This window comes from Galeopterus variegatus, unplaced genomic scaffold (assembly GCF_000696425.1).
Source record: "Galeopterus variegatus unplaced genomic scaffold, G_variegatus-3.0.2 Scaffold3418, whole genome shotgun sequence".
Classification (NCBI taxonomy): Eukaryota; Metazoa; Chordata; class Mammalia; order Dermoptera; family Cynocephalidae; genus Galeopterus; species Galeopterus variegatus.
The window spans coordinates 60,418-79,321 of record NW_007729529.1 but is presented as its reverse complement, the minus strand read 5'-3'; the positions used below and the strand labels follow the sequence as shown (position 1 = coordinate 79,321).

At 36.0% G+C, this 18,904-nt stretch overlaps 1 protein-coding gene across 5 annotated transcripts in view; it reads right to left on the bottom strand.

Moving 5' to 3' along the window:
* CCBL2 (cysteine conjugate-beta lyase 2) overlaps positions 1 to 18,904 on the bottom strand; it is a 63,723-nt gene that overhangs the window by 19,777 nt on the left and 25,042 nt on the right. For all 5 annotated transcript variants that reach the window (XM_008584993.1, XM_008584992.1, XM_008584995.1 and 2 more), the window contains 6 exons: positions 14,929 to 15,078; positions 11,875 to 11,961; positions 11,255 to 11,380; positions 11,040 to 11,160; positions 4,891 to 4,967; positions 3,763 to 3,852 (listed from right to left, as the gene is read on the bottom strand). In XM_008584993.1, coding sequence (XP_008583215.1) covers positions 3,763 to 3,852; positions 4,891 to 4,967; positions 11,040 to 11,160; positions 11,255 to 11,380; positions 11,875 to 11,961; positions 14,929 to 15,078 — 651 coding nt within the window. The remainder of the gene's footprint in view (positions 1 to 3,762; positions 3,853 to 4,890; positions 4,968 to 11,039; positions 11,161 to 11,254; positions 11,381 to 11,874; positions 11,962 to 14,928; positions 15,079 to 18,904) is intronic.

The window sequence follows — 18,904 nt, the reverse complement described above, 5'->3', positions numbered from 1 at the left end:
ACAGCTGTGCAAATCCTTGCTGTAACCACTCATATCCCAGGAAAGTGGTCAAAATGCAACAGGGATTAGTAACTGGTTTGGGGAGCATGTGGAGTAACTCCTGTAGCATTCTCTAGGCAAGTCAGAAAAGCCAGGAAAGAAACAGGGCCAAAGAAAAAGCCAATGTTAAGTGCAGTGGATTGAATGTGTTTCCCTCCAAATTCATATGAAATCCTAACCCCCAAAGTGATGGTATTAGGAGGTAGGGCCTTTGGGAGGTGATAAGATCAGGAGAGTAAAAGCCCTCAGGAATGAGATTAGTGCCCTTATAAAAGAGAGCTAGCTCGCCCCTTCCACCTTGTGAGGACACAGTGAAAAGGTGCCAACAACCTGCTGGTAGCTTAATCTTGGACTTCACAGCCTCCAGAACTGTAAGAAATAAATTTCTGTTGTTTTATAAGGCACCCAGTCTATGATACCTTGTTATAGAAGCCTGGACTGACTAAGACATTAAGGACTAGGCAGGTGTTTGAGAAATAAACAAGTCAGAATCAGGGCATGCATAAAGAACAAGGATCTATACAGCAGAAGGGCAGAAGCTCGGTAGGCAAATGTGAACAGAAACAACTTAGAAATAATGGTACTTGGAGCAAACTAAGAGATCCAGGCAAATAATCAAAAACTCGAAACAGCTAAGACATAGAGGGACAGAGAAAAGTGGTCACATTTGAAAGAAATTAATTGGAAGCAAGAAATATCAAGAACAATAGGACTGGTTAAGAGACACAAAGAATAAAAACGATCTGTAAAGATGAATATGCTAATAATATTGATTTGATCATCACATATTGTACACAAATAATGATAGTCAACATTGTACCCCCAAAATATGTAAAATCAATTATGTTTCAATAAATAAATAAATAAGAGAACTAAGGGGTAAATTCACCCCCTCAGTAAATATATATTGAGTACCTATGTTAAGCCTGGCATTCTGATTCTGGTAAGTGCTGGGAATATAACAGTTAACAAGACAGACATGGTCCTTGCCTTCATGGAGCTTCCAATTAGTGTATATTGAAAGAAGGGGGAGGGATGAGACAGAAACCAAATAAGTGAAGAAGGCAGGATATAATTTGTTGGCTTGGAAGAAGTGAGAGAGGTCCAGTGTGGCTGCAGGATAGCAAGAGAGACAGCATTCAAGAGATGAGACTGAGAGACAGACAGGGGCAAGATCATAGAGTAGCCTTCATGCCAGAGGAATTCAGCAGTAAAACAGAATTAGTAACAATTCCCCCGTACTAAAGTCATCTTGGGTAAATAAGGATTGAATGCGTCAGCCTGGACATCTGTAGTTCCCCTGGAAGCAGGGGTCAGTTTCCAAGCATGGCTGAGAGTGAGACAGAGCACCTAGCTGAAATGGAGAATACGATGACTCAGAAGATGTTCCAGATTCTCAGCTGTATCTTTCTTTTTCTCAGCAACTTGTTCTTCCACTATAATAGGAGATAGTGCCCAAGAAAATTCAAAGTTCAGGAGACATAAATGTCCGTCCTGATTATATCATTATCCTGGACTTCTCTTTCTGTCATACCCCAATATGTAATCCATAGATAAATTTGAGGGTACTTCAAAAAGTTCATGGAATGATTTGCATCATCTCTTAATTTTATTTTTCCATGAACTTTTTGAAGTTCGTACTGTTGGCTCTACTTTCAAAATATTTTCAGAGTCCAATCACTTTTCACCACTTCTACCATCCACATATTCATTCAATCCACTGGCATTTCTCTCCTGGATCATTGCAACAGCCTTCTCACTCTACAAAGCAGCCACGGTCCCTTTGATAACACAAGCCAGACCGTGTCACTTCTAGTCTCCATTGACTTCGTCCAGTCCTTACAGTGACATATGTGGCCTAGCTTGATCCCAGCTATAACTCTGATCCTAGTTCCTCCTGCTCTTCTCCCTTGATCATCCCGTTCCTGCCTCTGTGCTGCTCACTGAGATAAACATGCCAACCAGCTGCCTACCACTGGGCCTTTGTACTTGCTGTTCTCTCAGTCCTTAGGCTTCTCCTCTAGGTAACCACATGGCTGCTTAACCTCCTTCAGTTCATTGCTCAAATGTTACCTTTTCAGCAAGGCTTTCAAAGATGACCTTATTTAACGTTGTATATTCTCCCCCTTGGCACTTTACATCCTTCCTCTTCCCTACTTTTTCTTCTTGCTCTCTATCAACATCTGATATATATTTAAAACATTTATCTCTTTATTATTTATGTCCCCCCCATGAGGTTGTGAGCTCCACAAGAGTAGGAATTTTTGTCTGTTATAGCTCCAATGCTCAGTAAATGTTTGCTGAATAAGTGAATGGATTTATTTTGAGAAGATAAAATGAGCTTAGTATACAATAAAACCAAATGCAAGAATTAGCTTCTATCATAGTATTACTTTAGAGAGTCACTGAAAAAAGAATTTTATAATAGAAATTTTTCCCATTCAAAAGGTATTTTTGACAGGAAGCAAAAAATCAAGTACACTGTTGCCAATATATTTTACTCTTTTGCCCTTTTAATTCCTTTCACTCTTACAAATAGCCACTTTTACTAGCTTCCTATGGATCCTTCCAGAGATCATTTAAGGAAACACAAGCAGTTTACTCCTTTCTTATGTAAAATGTAGCATAAATCTACACTGCTCTGTATCTTTCCTTTTTTTACTCTGTAATATATTCTGGAAATCTTTCCTTATCAGTAATTACAGAGTTTCTTCAATCTCTTTCTTTATCTTTTTTCTTTTAAATAGCCATTGTGGTTTTTTACTCTGTAACATTATTCTGTGACAGAATAATGGCCCCAAAGATGTTCATTTCTTAAACCCCAGAACCTGTAAATATATTACCTTGCATGACAAAAGGAACTTTGCAGATGTGATTTAAATTAGGGATCTTGAGATGGTGAGATTATCTAATGCGCTTAATGTAATTACAAGTATCCTTAAGAGGGAGAAAAGGAGGTAGAAGGGTTAGTCACAGGAGAAGATGTGTCCATGCAAGCAGAGGTTGGAGTGATGTGACCACTAGCCAAGGAATGCAGGAAGCCTCTATAAGCTGTAAAAGTCAAGGGACAGATTCTCCCCTGGTGCCTCTGAAGGAACACATCAATGCCGACGCCTTGGTTTTAACCCTTTAAGATCCATTTCAGACTTCTGACGTGCGGAGCAGTTAAGATAATAAATTTGTGTTGTTTTAAGTCACTAAGTTTGTGGTAATTTGCTACAGTAGTAATAGGAAACTAGTCCAGTCATTTAATATTTTAATGTTTGGATAGATGATGGTTTATTTAACCAATTATCTGTAGACAGTTAAAGGATTATCTCCAATCCACAATGAATAGCCACCTACATACATAACTTCTTACATATACAGATAACAGCTCTAGGGTAAGTTGTCAGAAGATGGACTGCTGTTTCATAGGGCAAGCACATCTGTAATTTTGCTTGGTGCTGCTGTTGTTCTCCAGACAGTTTGTAGCACTTTGTGCTTCTGCCAGTAACATTATGAGTGTTCAAAGCCAGAACGTGATGTATTAAAACAAAACAAAACAAAAGACCTATTCTTATGACAGAGAATATGTGTCTGTTCCTAAATTCTCAAATTATATAGAAGGCCCTGTTCAAGAAAGACATGAAGGAAAGAATAAGGTTAATTCAAATACATGATATGAAAGTAACACCTTCATGAAAAGACCATGCTTCACCCCCAAGTTATTATAACACTTACTTGTAAAGGAGTTGCACAGGTATAAACGGAATTTTGTTGAACTGTTTGTAAATGTTTTATCAAATGATTAGGACCAATAGACCAGCCAAGCTGGAAAGAAAAAGATAAAGGAAGATTTAAAAAAAAATCTAATTGTGTATACCAAATCTTATAGAGTAGTTAAATTTAATCCAATTGTTAAGCGTGAGATTCCAAAATGTCCACACTATGAAAGCAGTGCAGTATTTGCACTTAGTATCATTTCAACCCTGCACTTTTTGTGAAGAAGTTTCCAATTGGAGTCACTAGCTCTGCCTACATCATTAAGCTCTGAATTCAGAAGGTAAGCAGAGCCTGCAATCATTAATAGCCTTTTCCCTTCTTCTAATGAATGTGCTACTTTTGATATTCTGGAGGACTAAAAACCAAAGAAAAGCTTGTTTGAATTACAGATAAAAGTAACTGTGAATGAGGGCCTGAGGGATTCTTCCATAATTAAAACATACAGACTTTTAATTCTGCAGGCCTCATTTTGGATGCTCCCAGCCTTTTAGCCATGTTCAGGAGAGGTGAGGCTGGAAGAAAGAACTGAGTTTCAACTAGATAAATTGTTATTGTAATAAATAGCACAGTGGTTAAGTGCGTGGATTCTGAAGCCAGACTACCCCTCCTGGCTTGAATTCATTAACAGTGTAATCTCAGGCAAGTTATTTCACTTGTTTGTGCTTTAGTTTTATCATCTGTAAAACAGGGATAATAATTGTGCCCACCTTATAAAGTGATTATGAGAATGAAAGGAATTAGTACATGTAAAACATGAATCTGGCACATAGTAAGAGCGAAAATATTAGCTATTATTATTTTCTTCTTTTTTATTAATAATTTGAACTTATCTTTGCAGAGAAAAACATGTCATTAGTTGACCTCTAATGAAAATAAAAAATTACCTAATTTTTCTTACTGGAAAAAAATGATTAGGTCTCAAAAAGGAGAAAGCTCAGCATGACAGCTAAGTCAATAAATAAGTAAAAGATCACTAAGTATAAAAACCTATGTAGACTGAATATGTATGCATTTAACACACAGAACACTCTACAAAATATAAAATACATGCCTATTTTTAAGCAATTAAATTCTTACTCATCTCACCTTCCAGCCAGTTACGCTGTAAGTCTTCCCAGCACTTCCTATTGTTACTGTTCTCTCCCACATACCTGGAAAAGTGGCTGAACAGGGGGACAAAGGTTAAACAATTGCTTTCCAATCAATCTGCACTGAGTATAATCTAAAAGCATAACAAAGATACATGAATTCAGTGAAAATAAATGTATTATAGTGTAGTCAGTATAGTTATTTCAATAGGATTTTTATTTTTATAACGTAACTTTTACCCAAAACGGAGCTGAAAATGTTGTAATGCCTTAAAACACTGTCATGTTGGCCCCAAATAATACGTAAACAGATTTAATAATTTTAATTAGCAAGATTATTTCCAGGGGCAGGAGTGGCAGTGGCTCCAGTAGGCAGCATTCTGGGCCAGTTCAAGTGGCAGCTGTCACATGCACGGTGGCATCCAGCAATCAGTGTCAGGAGGGGTTGTATGTCTAACATAATAATCAGTTTGCATGGTTTTGTTTGTGGTTCTGACTATTGTTTAACCCATTTTCTGAGCCTACTTCTCTAGTCTTCTTAGAACAATAGTTCCTAAAATGTGGTCCCAGACAAGTAATATCTGCATCACTTGTAAGAAAGGTAAATGATTGGGCCTCATATCCCAGACCTACTGAATCAGAAACTCTGCGGGTAGGGCTCAGTAATGTGTGTGTGTGTGTGTGTGTTTTGCTAACAATTATATTGAGATATAAGTCCCATATCATATAATTCACCCATTTAAAGTGTACCATTCAGTGATTTTTCGTATATCCACAGCTGTGCAACTATCGCCATAATCAATTTTAGAACATTATTCCACCCTAAAAGTGTGTTTTGCTAACAATTATATTGAGATATAAGTCCCATATCATATAATTCACCCATTTAAAGTGTACCATTCAGTGATTTTTAGTATATCCACAGCTGTGCAACTATCGCCATAATCAATTTTAGAACATTATTCCACCCTAAAAGAAGCCCTGTACCTTTTTGCTATTGCCGCCTAATATCCCTGTTGCCAACAGCGCTAGAATTTGTGCCTGAATGAAGCTTACTGAACATATGTATTTTCTCCGAAAGCCACACCACAGCCTTTTTTGCTTAGCAACACTAGACAGCACTTCAGCACGATGCTTCAGGTCCATTTTAAACAGCAAAATCACTGTGAAAAAGACACCTGTTTATAGTATGAGCTGAAACAGGAAGCAGAGTGTTGCCTTGTTTGACCTTAACTGGGAATACATGTATAGGTGACTCAGACCTTTTGCCCATCTTGTAATGAACAGCTGTGACCACTGATTTCGGTGTTACAAATATATTTTAGGGAGTAGGCGAATTTGCAAATATAGAAGTTGATTAATATCTTTAATAAAGTCATTCATTTATTAATTCATTCGCCCATCAAATATTTACTAGCAACCACCAGGTTCGAGGGACTAAGTAAGCTAGATTTAGAGGAAACAAATATGAGTAAGACGTAGTTCCTATCTTCAAAGAGCATGACATATAGTAGGGGTAGGAGACATGTAAGACAGCAAGTGTAATGCACTGTGACAAGCTCCGTTATACCAGTAGGCATGGAGTGTTATGCAAGGATAGAAGAGAGTGCTGGGGGTATCTTTCTGCAGCCAGTAATGCTTGAGCTGAGACTTGGAAGTCCACATAGGCTTTAGCCAGGCAGAGAGGGGAGGAAACGTATTTTGGGCTAACAAAGGCGTGGAGGTATAAAATGCAAGAATTTGTGAATTTTGTTGGACATTGCTAAATTACTCCTCTGTGAATCTTCTGATATGACTACCTGCAACACTGCTTTTTGGGTTCCTCAAGCCATTTACTTGTGAAATTCTTCACAGGCAATCCCATACGTTTTTCCACTTGCTTTTTTAGAGGTACAGTGGAGGCTTTTGTATTGTTTTAACAGTGCTGGTACACACAAAGTAAAAATAAATGCTCACTTCTGTGGATCAAAGTTTCTGCTTTCTTAAAGCAATCTGCTCATAAGCAAGTAAAGTGCCTACTAAAATGTAAGGTAGCTAAAGAAATTTCCAAAATGATGCATAAGTAATTTCAGCTTATTGTGAAATATCTGCCACTATCTGTAATAGTAGGAAAACTGTGTAAATCAGAAAAATTATAAATATATTCTCTGTGGAAAATAACAAAAACTAAAAAGATAAATGAGGAAAATATTTAGAGGATCCAGTTGATGAAGGAATATTCTAACATTTGATATGAGTAATTATATCCCTTCAAGTTTTGAGACATTTCTAGTCTTCCAAAGTATTCCAAAAGAACACCATGACACACACCACACTTTTCTATTTGATCACGGAAAATCTAAACATTGTTTAAAATGCAGAATATCAATTCCTTTAAAGTAATAATGTATATCCAAAATCAGGAAGGCCTGTTAGTAAGAACAATATTTAAAATAAATTCATGGGAAATTAAAATTACCCAGAGAAACTAATACAATCCTAACATTTTCACTATAAGTTATATATGAGGGAAACCAAAACTATTCACTTGAACATCAAATATAGGTTTCACTCACAAAATATCAAATCTAATTATACTGTGTATTTAAAAGAAGAGTAATTTGTTGATGACTATTTTAGTCATATAAAAGTGTACGTCTTTTTTTTTCAGAGTAAGCTGATCAGATGAATAACTCAGAAGGAATTTTATACTAATTTTACAAGTATCAGCGTATTATTATTATTATATAAATAGTGGGAGAAGAGAGGTTTCTTTTGTTGACTAAAATGTCATTTCATTGACCAGGAAACATCATTTAATCAAAAATCTGATCCAGGAAGAGCAAATTCTACTATTTCATACAAAAAGCTTCAAGTAATGTTAAAATATCTAGATCCTCATGTCTTCTTTATCTCAGAGATTTGTAGATCCACATAAGTTAATGTGAATATACAGGCAGAGGAGATGACCACAGCTTTGTATGTAAATGTGATAATTTACAGGCAAAAAAAAGAAAAAAAATTCTTTCCAGTTCTGATGACTTTAGAAAATCATCCATTATTTGTTATGTTAGATTGCAGTAACTTGTACATCCAAAAGGCAACTGGTCTTTGCACTTCTCGTTTATGACCCATAATCCTTAATTCAGCCAAAGCAGCTATAATTGTTATTCATAGGTGGCTGAAGCTTCAGCAGAAGTCAGATGAAGATTAGAGACACGATGAACAGTGCTGCACCAGGGAAACCTGCCTCTGTGACAATATGAAGATGATGTTAATTTCATGATGTATGGCTAGAAAGCCTTATTGTATATTAAAGAACAACTGTCATGATTTGGAAATCGATGTAATAGCCATTTTGCAACTTTCTTGTAACAAAGGCCACTGTATTTGATAGAACACCTAAGTTTTAATGTAAACGAATTGCGCTTTCTAAATAATGAAATAGTGAATTCATTCTGTTTTTCTTGTTTTAACTTTATGGGCTGTTATAACAAATAAACAAATCTGAGCTAAAAATATATATCTTGCATATCTTCAGCAAGTAATTGGTATCAGTTATACTTTACCCTGAAGGGCTTATAATTCGTAGGCCTAAATAATAAATTTCGAGTTCACTTAAAGTGATATTTTGGAGTGCATATTGCCAAACTGAAATAATTATAATAAAAAATAATGAGGGTCTGAGTTTCGACTGCGAAATAGTTCATATGACCTGAGATGGAGGTCCACAACAAGATGGGTGATGGTAGACTCTAACGCAGTTTAGGCACATCATAACATTTTGCTGTGTAATAAAAAATAATGAGGGTCTGAGTTTCGACTGCGAAATAGTTCATATGACCTGAGATGGAGGTCAACAACAAGATGGGTGATGGTAGACTCTAACGCAGTTTAGGCACATCATAACATTTTGCTGTGTTAAGGCACCACACCCTGCAAATGCCTGGCTGCCTTCTCTGTTTATGTGTTCTCCCTGAGAAAATTCATTCTCTTCCATGGCTCCACCTATCCCCAGAATTTTGATGAAGGCCCCAAATATATCTCTTCATAATTGGATCCTGACTATTAGGCCTGTAATTTAACTTGTCTCCAGATACTCCAACTTAGCACGTTTAAAGCACAAGACGCAGGAATTCCTTTTGCTCAACTCTTCCCCACAAATCTGCTCCTCCTGTCCATATTTACTCTGGTTAAGGGACGCATCACTGCTGAATATTTCAGGCTATAAATCCCAGAATCCTACTTGCTCGTCCCCTTCCCACCTTCAAATGCTATGCTCTATGAGCCATAGTTTCTACTTCAGCACAGCCTCCATGTACCATCTCCACTGCCAGGGTGCTGGATTTGCTTAAGACCCTTGCTTACACCTGACTCTTACCTTAGCACAGAATATTCAGTCATGGAACCAGCTCACCTGCCTTGTCACACCTTTTGCAGTAGTTCTGAGTATGCTCACTGGCACTCTGGTAATCAAATTAATATATAAAAACTTTTAAAAATCAATTTTAAGTTTTCTTCCACATAATTTTCTTTAGCCTTTGGCAATTGCTACCACTTACATGATTGTGAATGCTACCAATAGTGAAAGAAATGAACATTTAGCAAATGAATACTAATGACAAAATCAGAAAAACTCAAATGTATTTATTTCAATAGCTCTTTGTTACAGACAACTATAAATAGAATTGTGATTTTTATATTGACTTCTTTTTCTTGTTGCTTTTTTTGTTTTCTTTTCTTTTATATTGACTTCTAATTATTGAACTTCTGTTAGGAAAATTACTTCTAGTTTCAAGGTGGAATTCATTATATCACTACTTCATGATATGCAGCATTGTGACTTCCAGGTGCTCTACCACTAAAGTAAGTTTCAGAATCACTGATGTCTTCAACAGAGTTTATATTCTTTATTCTCATATAGAAATTCCTTTAGAATCACCCTAGTTTTCCACCCTCATCTCTGCCAGTTACTACAATGCACACTTATAAATTAAACCACTTAAACTTTTTTACATATATCTTGATCTTTCACACCTCCTTGCCTTAGTACATGCTAGTTTATCTGATAGGAACTCAGTTTCTATTTCTCTACTTAGCTAATGCTATCTTTTGACCACTCCTTTTCTGATCCCTTCAGGCAGCTGCTTTCTCCTCCTGTCTCTAGCAATTTGTAATGCACTATAGGAACAATGGTAATACATGTAACAACTGTTTATATATAAATACACCAATTTTTAAATTTATCGATTTCTTCCACAGTATTGTTTTGTCATCTTTCCCTTATCCTTTTCATACCTTTTAGTCATTTATTCAATCTTTATTTTCTGATTGGCTACCCTGTGCAAGACCCTATTCTGAAAAATGGGGATGCAGAAGAGACCAAAACAAATAATAATCCCTACCTTCTTCTGGTGGAGAAGTAAAATATACACAGTCTGATATTTACTATAGAGGAAGAAACAAAACAGAAAAAGGACAAAGTAAACGCTAGAGGGAAAGGTGGAACTATCTTAAATGTGGTGGTCATGAAAACTGACATCAGGACAAAGGCCTGAAGGAGGTGAAGGATCAAATATCCTCAAAGGATATTTGGGGAAAAAGTGTTTCTAGGCAAAGGAAGGGCAGGTGCAAAGATACAAAGGTTGCAGCCCAGCTTATAATCCTATAGTTGATATAAATTTGGACTACTCCAGAAGACACTGTGGCATTTGGGAGATTAGTAATGGCAAAATTTCAGTCAAGGGCTGAGTAGCAACAGCATACTGCTCTTTTAACAACTTATTGTTGCCCTGGCATTTTGACAACTTGCTCCGTGCAGACAGCTCAGAACCTCTTTAGGAATGAGCAAGGCCCCTGTGACTTACACACAAAGTAATAGCCAAACTGCTGCAGGAAACCAGAAATACAAACAAAAGAACTACTTCTCTGGTTTCATAGCTTTATAGTATGATCCCGTATTTCTTCCCCTAACTTCGTACTGTTTGTCCTTCAAGCTGCTTATGAATTTACTTAAGCATTATTCATTCAAATACTATTTTTAAGTGCTCATTCAGACAGACACCCATACAAACACTATTTTAAAGCTGGTCTGGGATCTTTTCCAATCAGTTGTTCCACATTTGGCCACACATATTTAGGTTTATGAGTCTATGTAATAATTAGTACCTATTTTAAAATGCTTTTTTCCGGGATATACAAGCCATTCATAAACCTCATCACTGATGCAGAGTGTGTCATATTTGATGCAAAGGTCAGCAATTACTTGGAGTTCCTCTTTGGTATACACCTACGCATTAAAGGAAAAAGCACAGCCAATCATTTTTCAACATGTGAGCAAACAATAGGTCAGAAGACGGTATAAAGAAATAAGACTCACTTACCTTCCCCATAGGGTTATGTGGAGTATTTAGTATAATAGCTTTAGTTCTGGAATTAAATTTACTTGCCAGTTCTTCAGGATCTAATGTCCAGTCAGAACTAGACCATTTTTTTCCATCAACAGGTTTCTAAGCATGAAAAATGAAGATGTAATTTAATTCAATTAATTTATGTTTGCTACCTTACAAATAAATAACCTAATAAGGAAAAAAAAATTAGAGAAAGGCATGGCAAAGGTAACTGAATACATGACTAACAGAGAACAAGAACAGAAACAATTAGGCTTTAGTTCTACCTTGAGAGCCCAAGAGGACCTGAGTCTCATGCTCATACCTGTTAAATGGAAAAATGAACCCTGTCAACATTAGCAGCTCTTAAAGTGCCTATATTCCTTCCCCAAACCCAGCTATTATTATGGTTAACATGTCTGATACTTTAAGGCTAATAGAAGATTCTATGACTCACCTAGTGCATTAGTTATTTTGAAATGATTTTAAAAAGACTAGACAAATAGATATAAAGTTAATCCCGAGATGCAATCAAAGTAGAAACTTTATCGGTGACAAAGAAATTGGTATATTCAAAACTTCTTAAAGCATGTGAACCATAGTGGCAAACTTACAGATCTTAGGGGAATGTAAACAGGTGTTGCTCCAACCATTCTCAACATGGGCTCATAGCAGTCATAGAAAGGGACTATTATTATGACCTGAAATAAAAGCAAATGAAAACACAACATATCAGTCACCAATTCCTTTCACGAATATTGTGTACCTACTTGTGTGAAGCACTGTACTACATGTGGAGACACAGCAGTCAAAAAGGCAGACTTTGCCTTTACGAAGCTAACATCCAAGAAAAAGCGATTTTGGGGATAAACTTGTCTAGGGAGTCTTAATTGGAGTCCTTGGTCTCTTAGGGAGATATGTGGATGAGCTTGCAGTGGGGGTACTTGAACTGTATGTATAATTTTATAAGTGCATATGTACATTTATCTGAGTACAAGGGCCATCACACTCTCAAAGATATGTTCCACCCAAAACCATTAAGAATTTCTTTATATTTCAAAGCAGAAAATAAAATCTGGACTATAAGTGACTTATCAGACAATGATAGGAGCTAACTAGAAGGAAAGAGAACATTGTAATGCTCATTGGTATAAAGTGTTAATTTAAAAGCACTATCTTAAGAGTAAAGACATTCTCTCTTCTCAAAACCATCCCCAAACAAAAAGTAGATGCAGGGAGACAGGTTGGGCTGCTATTGTTCTTATCTGATTCCCAGTTTTCCTCCAGGGGCCTCGTATCCGGATTCTGCCTATTTTCCTAGCCCCTTGTGTATATTATTCCTTGTCTCTTTGCCCCAACAAGCTTGTTCTCAGTCGCTCCTGGCTGGGCTTTCAGCTCATGAGCCAATCCAACGAGTGCAGTCACTATCCCGTCCCCAGTCTGATCTGGCGTCCCTGGCTTGTTGCTTTTCTATAAGGACAGTTTGAACACATGATTTATAACCATCATATACATTCAATTTTTCTTTCTACCTTTTTAAAACCTAGCAATATTTCAAGAAAATTCCATGTTATAATTTTCATATTTATTATTTTAATGGCTACAGGAGACTGTACTAAATTTTATGATAATTTTATTGCCTTTTGCTTAATAAGTAACTGTGCTATGCTCTTTTGTGAGTGTGTGGTTTCTCTATTTTAAATATTTTATTGAATTCATTCACATGATTACTATGTCTAGATTAAAGGGTATAAACACTTTTATGGCACTTTATATATAGATAGCCAATTGCTTCTGAAAATCTGGTACCTATTTGTAATTTCATAAGTCTATACTATGTTATCTCATTTAACCTTTTCTTGGCTAAATTTAATGGTATCCAATTATTATTTTAAATGTGCACTTTTTAGTGTTTCTATTTCTTAGGATGTAAGAAATACATGTTTAAGGCCTTTCTCACTAGAGTCGCACATTCTAAAGGCCACTATGTTTGTACTGTCATTCAACTCATATCGAGTGCCTACTAAGTACAATGTGATAAGTTTGGTGTTAGGAATTGTGGACGACAAAAAAATGAACCAGGAATGGAGGCTTCCCTCAAGTGGACTGTAAGTTCACTTCCCTCTTCATTCATCTGTGAAGTTCTCAGGAATTAAGATGATGTATCTTTGCAACCCTGGTGGGAAACATAGTGCCTAATAGAAAGTGAGAGCTCAATAAAGGAAAATAAGTTGGGAAGGCAGGGCAGTACAGTGAAAAGAATACAAGGGTACTTCAAAAAGTTTGTGGAAAAATTGAATTAAGGGCCGGCCCAGTGGCGCACTCGGTAGAGTGCGGCGCTTGGGAGTGCGGCGGCGCTCCCGCCGAGGGTTCGGATCCCATATAGAGACCAGCCCGCTCACTGGTTGAGCGCGGTGCAGGCGCGACACCGAGGGTTGCGATCCCGTTACCGGTCACGAAAAAAGACAAAAAGGGAAAAAAATAAAATAAAAAAGATAACACAAATCCTCCCGTGAACTTTCTGAAGACCCCTTATGTGCATAATGCTCTTCACCTTAATTTCTTTATTTTTATGATGATAATAATTCCTCTCTCAATTTTTGAAAAATATTTATTGAGCACTCATTATTCTATGTGTTAGCAGTTATACCAATAAAACAAGCTTTCCTGGATCTTAGATCCTACTGAGACTTGTAATAAGCAAGAAAAAAAGTAAGTTAGATAATTTCAAATAGCAATGAATGCTCTAAAGAAAATAAAGTAGGTCAGAATGTTGGAAAGTGACATGTGTGTGGTGTCAAAATATTAAATAAGGTGAACGAGGAAGAAAGAACAGAAAAAAGAAGTTCAAGGACGGAGCTTTGGGACATTCTAACAGAGTGCAGAGAAGGGGGAAGCAACAAAGGACTAATACCATCAAAGTATGAGACAAAACTTTCAATTCTGTTATAGGATTAAAGGACATTATGTATGTAAAAGTGTGTACTTCCTTAATGTGCTTCCTCAAAGAGCTTATTGTCTGGCATAGCAGAGGGAATTAGAGATGTAAAAAAATAACAAAATACAAAGTAGATAGCACTGTCTTTTATAAAAGTGGTATGATAAAGGGCTATGAGAATTCAAAGAAAGCACTGGGCATAAAAACGCATTGATCAAATATTTGTTGACTGAAATCAGATTAAAGGCTATTTTAGGAATGAAAATGGAAAGTTCTTTTGCCTCCTCATTGCTGGTGCCTTTGCCTGTCTTTATCTAAATGGCCTATAAAAATAAGAAAAATAAACTAAATGCAACAAAGTGGATGAATCTCACAGACTTGATAAATGAAAGATGCCAGACCCAAGAGCACATATACTGTATGATTCTATTTATATCAAATGAAAGAGCAGTCAAAACAAAGAGGAGTGGTTACCTCTGGGAGAACATAGACTAGGAAAGGGCACAGAGGAGCCTTCTGGGGTGCTGGAAATGTGCTATATCTTCATCTGGGTAGTAGTTACATGAAAATTTATCCAGCTGTACATTTAAGATTAGTGAACTTTACCGTGTATGCATTAGACTTCAAAAAAAGAAAGAAAAAAGAAAAGAAACTAAAATAAGCAAAAGATTGAAAGGCAGGGAAATGATAATCATTAATATAGGCATTTTGATAATTTGAACATACTTACTTCATCTCCCTCATCAATTAATCCTTGAATAGCATTAAAAAGAGATCCATATGCTCCTACTGTCACAAGGATTTCTTTATTTGGATTGATTTGATGATGATAAAACTTTTCGTACAGGCAGGACAGAGCTTTCACAAGTGATGGATGACCCTGTTGGATTAAAATAAGAAAAAAACAAATCTTGCATTTGATTATGTGACGTACTTCTTTGAGGTAATGGGTCTAAAGAGTAAGAATTTTTATTTTAAAAATTTTATTACTATTTTTTTTTTTGGCAGCTGGCTGGTACGGACATCTAAACCCTTGATTTTGGTGTTATCGGTACCACGCTGTCCCAAGTGAACTAACTGGCCAGCCATAAGAATTTTTAAAATTTAAGATTGATGTTTATAAAGTCCAAAAAAATTTTGTAATTTAAAAAAATTATTTGTTTATTTATTTGGTGACTTTCAAGTACAGGGGTCCAAACCCTTGACCTCGGTGTTACCAGAACTACGCTCTACCAAGTAAGCTAACTGGCCAGTCCCAAATGTTGTATTTTTTAATGGCAATAAATTTTTTAAAATTTTCCTATCTTCAGAGGGTCTCTAGGTCATGAAGACTGGCTAATGATTAAAACTTCCCACTAAACAAAGGGTTTAGGAATCCATAATTTAAAAGTATTTGCTTTGAATAAAAAGAAACTCCTAGTATATTTTTGACCATAATTACATCATATTGAATACAGTTGGACTTTTTTCCCAGCTAAAATAAGTAAGAAAACCTGCACTAACTGTATATCCCCTGAATCTGCTCTTCTCACTTGCTGGAGAGAAGATTATGCCATCAATGAACTATGGAGAGAGGGAAAAAAAAAAAAAAATCCTCCAAAGACACACACACTAGTGGATGCGATAATAAATGGTAGGAGGAAGTGAAACATTATTCACATTGATAGCCAAGAGAGCAGTGGTCATCTCTGATAAGAGGAGTGAAAGGATTATGAATGTACAAAGTCTGGGACATGTAGAAAGTCTTGAGACTCCTGGATTAGGTCTCCCTCAAGTCTTCTCTTCCACGGTCTCTTTCCTTCCCTGCTTCTCTTTCTTTTCTTTTCCTGTTCCCCTCCTCATCTTACTTGGTATCGAAGTCAATATTTCTCATTTTTTTTGTTTAGCATCTACTTCCCCATTTTGCTTTTGAGAAACCACCTGATTTTCTGCTACTTGTGAGTGAGAGGCCAAGTGCAGGTCATGTGCCCTTGTTTGAAAGTACCCTGGGCTCTGGAAGAATAAACTGGGTCCCTTTGAATTTCACTTTAATATCAGACCTAACAAATTCTAGCAAAAGGTGATCAGAAAAGCAACTATAAACACTGTACGTCTTTCCTTAGAATGATAAGGGTTTGTGTTTTTTAAATTAAATTTTCAGTTACAAAAATAATTCATGCTTTTCCATAAGTAAAACTAGGCAAAAATGTATAAAGGAAAAATTATGATCTCTTCTCAACATTACTTCATTCCCATCCCCCTGGGGTGACCAAGGTCCATAGCCTGGTGATAGTGTAACACCATTCCCAGTGCTTATACTAATATAAACACACACACACACATATATATATATAAACATACAAATTTACAAAAACTGGAAAATACATAAATAAGTACACATGGATGTGTTCTAATAAAACTTTATTTACAAAATCAGGGTGGGTTAGATTTGGCCCATAGGCCATAGCTTGCCACGCCTTGCTCAGTTAATCTGGGGAGAACTACCATATTAACAATACTTAGTCTCCCAATCCATAAACATCATATATCATTCCATTTATTTAGGTACTTCTTACTTTCTGTTATTAACGTTTTGTCATTTTCAATGTACAGGTCTTGTACATATTTTTAAAAATTTAGTTCTAAATGTTTCATGTTTTTGGATGCTATTGTAAATGGTATTTAAACAAATTTTACTTTCCAACTGTTCATTTTTAGTATATAGAAATACAATTGATTTTTGCATATTGGCCTTGTGTCTCTGTGACCTTCCTCCATTCAATTATTAGTTATAGTAGTTTTTTTTGTAAAATTCCTTAGGATAGACTTTGTACATGATTGTATTTTCTGCAAATGAGAGTTGTAATTTCTTTTCCTTCTAATCTACATATCTTCATGTCTCACAGGGCCTCCAGTACATCATTGAATAACAGTAGTGAGAATGGACTCTTGTCATGTTCCCAATCTTTCTACATTATGTGGATTACAGATATAATCTGTAGGTTTCTCATAGATAACTTTTACCAGAGAAAGTTCCATTCTATTCCCAACTGGCTAAAAGTTTTTATTATAAATGAGGGTTCATATGGTTTTTCTTTTTTATCTGTTAATACCCTGAATATCAATGATTGATTTTTGAATATTAAACAAAACTTTCATTCCTAATATAAATTTACTTGGTCAGGATCTATTACTTTTTTTCTTTTTGGCAGCTGGCCAGTACAGGGATTGAACCCTAGACTTTGGTGTTATCAGCACCGTGCTCTAATCAATTGAGTCCAAGATGTATTACTTTTTATATCTTTCTATACATATATACATATTTGGATTTGATTTGCTAAAACTTCAGTATTTTTATTTTTTGTATTTTATTTTACTTTTTATTGAAACATTATTGATTGAACATACATGTCTGTTGGATTCAGCGTTGAATATCAATACCTGTGTGCAACATGAGATGTTCAAATCAGGATAATCAGTATATTTATCATTACACAATGTATTCATTTCTTGTGGCCCTTTACCATGCACTGGAGTTTTTTTTCTTTTTCTCTTCCTTTCTTTCTCACTTCTTCCTTTTTCTTTGTCTGGCTTTTGTATCAGGATTATTGTATCAGGGTAATGCTAGCCTCATAAAATAAATAGGGAAGTTTTTCATCCTGCTCTATTTTCTGAATGAATTTGTGCAGAATAAGCTTTATTTCTTCCTTATATGCTTGGTGGAATTCACCAATAAGACATCTAGGTATTGAGGTTTGTTTGTGAGAAGATTTTAATTACAAATTCATTTTCTTTCATTGATATAGGGTAGCCAGGTTTTCTACTTCTCCTTGTGTCAGTTTTGGAAATTTGTATCTTTTAAATACTCTGTTCATTTTATCCAAGTTGTTTTATCCACGTTGTCAAATGTATTGGCACAGAATTATTTGTAACACTCTCTTATTGTAGCTTTAATATCTGTATGATCTGTAATGATATCACTTCTCACATTCCTCATATAGTACTTTGTGATTTCTCTTTTTCATTAATCAATCTAGAGAAAAGTTTTATTTATTGATCTTTTCAAAGAACTAGCTGTGTTTTCATTAATTTTCTCTATTATTTGTTCATTTCTAGCCTTTCATCATGGACTTGAACAGGGCTGGGCAGGGGATATATGGAGTAGGTCTGACATGGGTGTGTGTAGGGTTGGTCAGGTAGTAAAAGTCTATAGAGAGCAGGGATTCCCACTAATATCGAACCTGGGACATGGGTCAGTCTCACTTGCTTTTTCCTGTGCTCCCATTCCCAAAGCAAAGCCCTTCTATGGATTTTTATAGTTAGACCACAATAAAAAAAAAAAAAAAAACAGGCTTCCTCCTATGCCATCCCTTTACCCATTTTCCACACTATCATAAAAGGTAAAGGCTAATACTCAGACATATGATAATTACATGGCTTTAAGCATACAGATATAAGTCTATAGTTCAAGAGTAAATCTGAATGTAGAAAATCTCTAAATATCCTGGGCATTTTATTACAGAAGGATGGGAGTTGAGCTGGGTTAAAGAGGAAGAAAGTAACTGGTTGGAAATAAAATATATTAATTAAGAGGTCAGTGTTGAGGCTGCATAAGTGTTAATGAGATGGAAAAGACATGTCTTGGGCCGGCCCGGTGGCGCACTGAATAAGTGCGCCGCTTGGGAAGCGCGGCAGCGCTCCCGCCCGAGGGTTCGGATCCCACATAC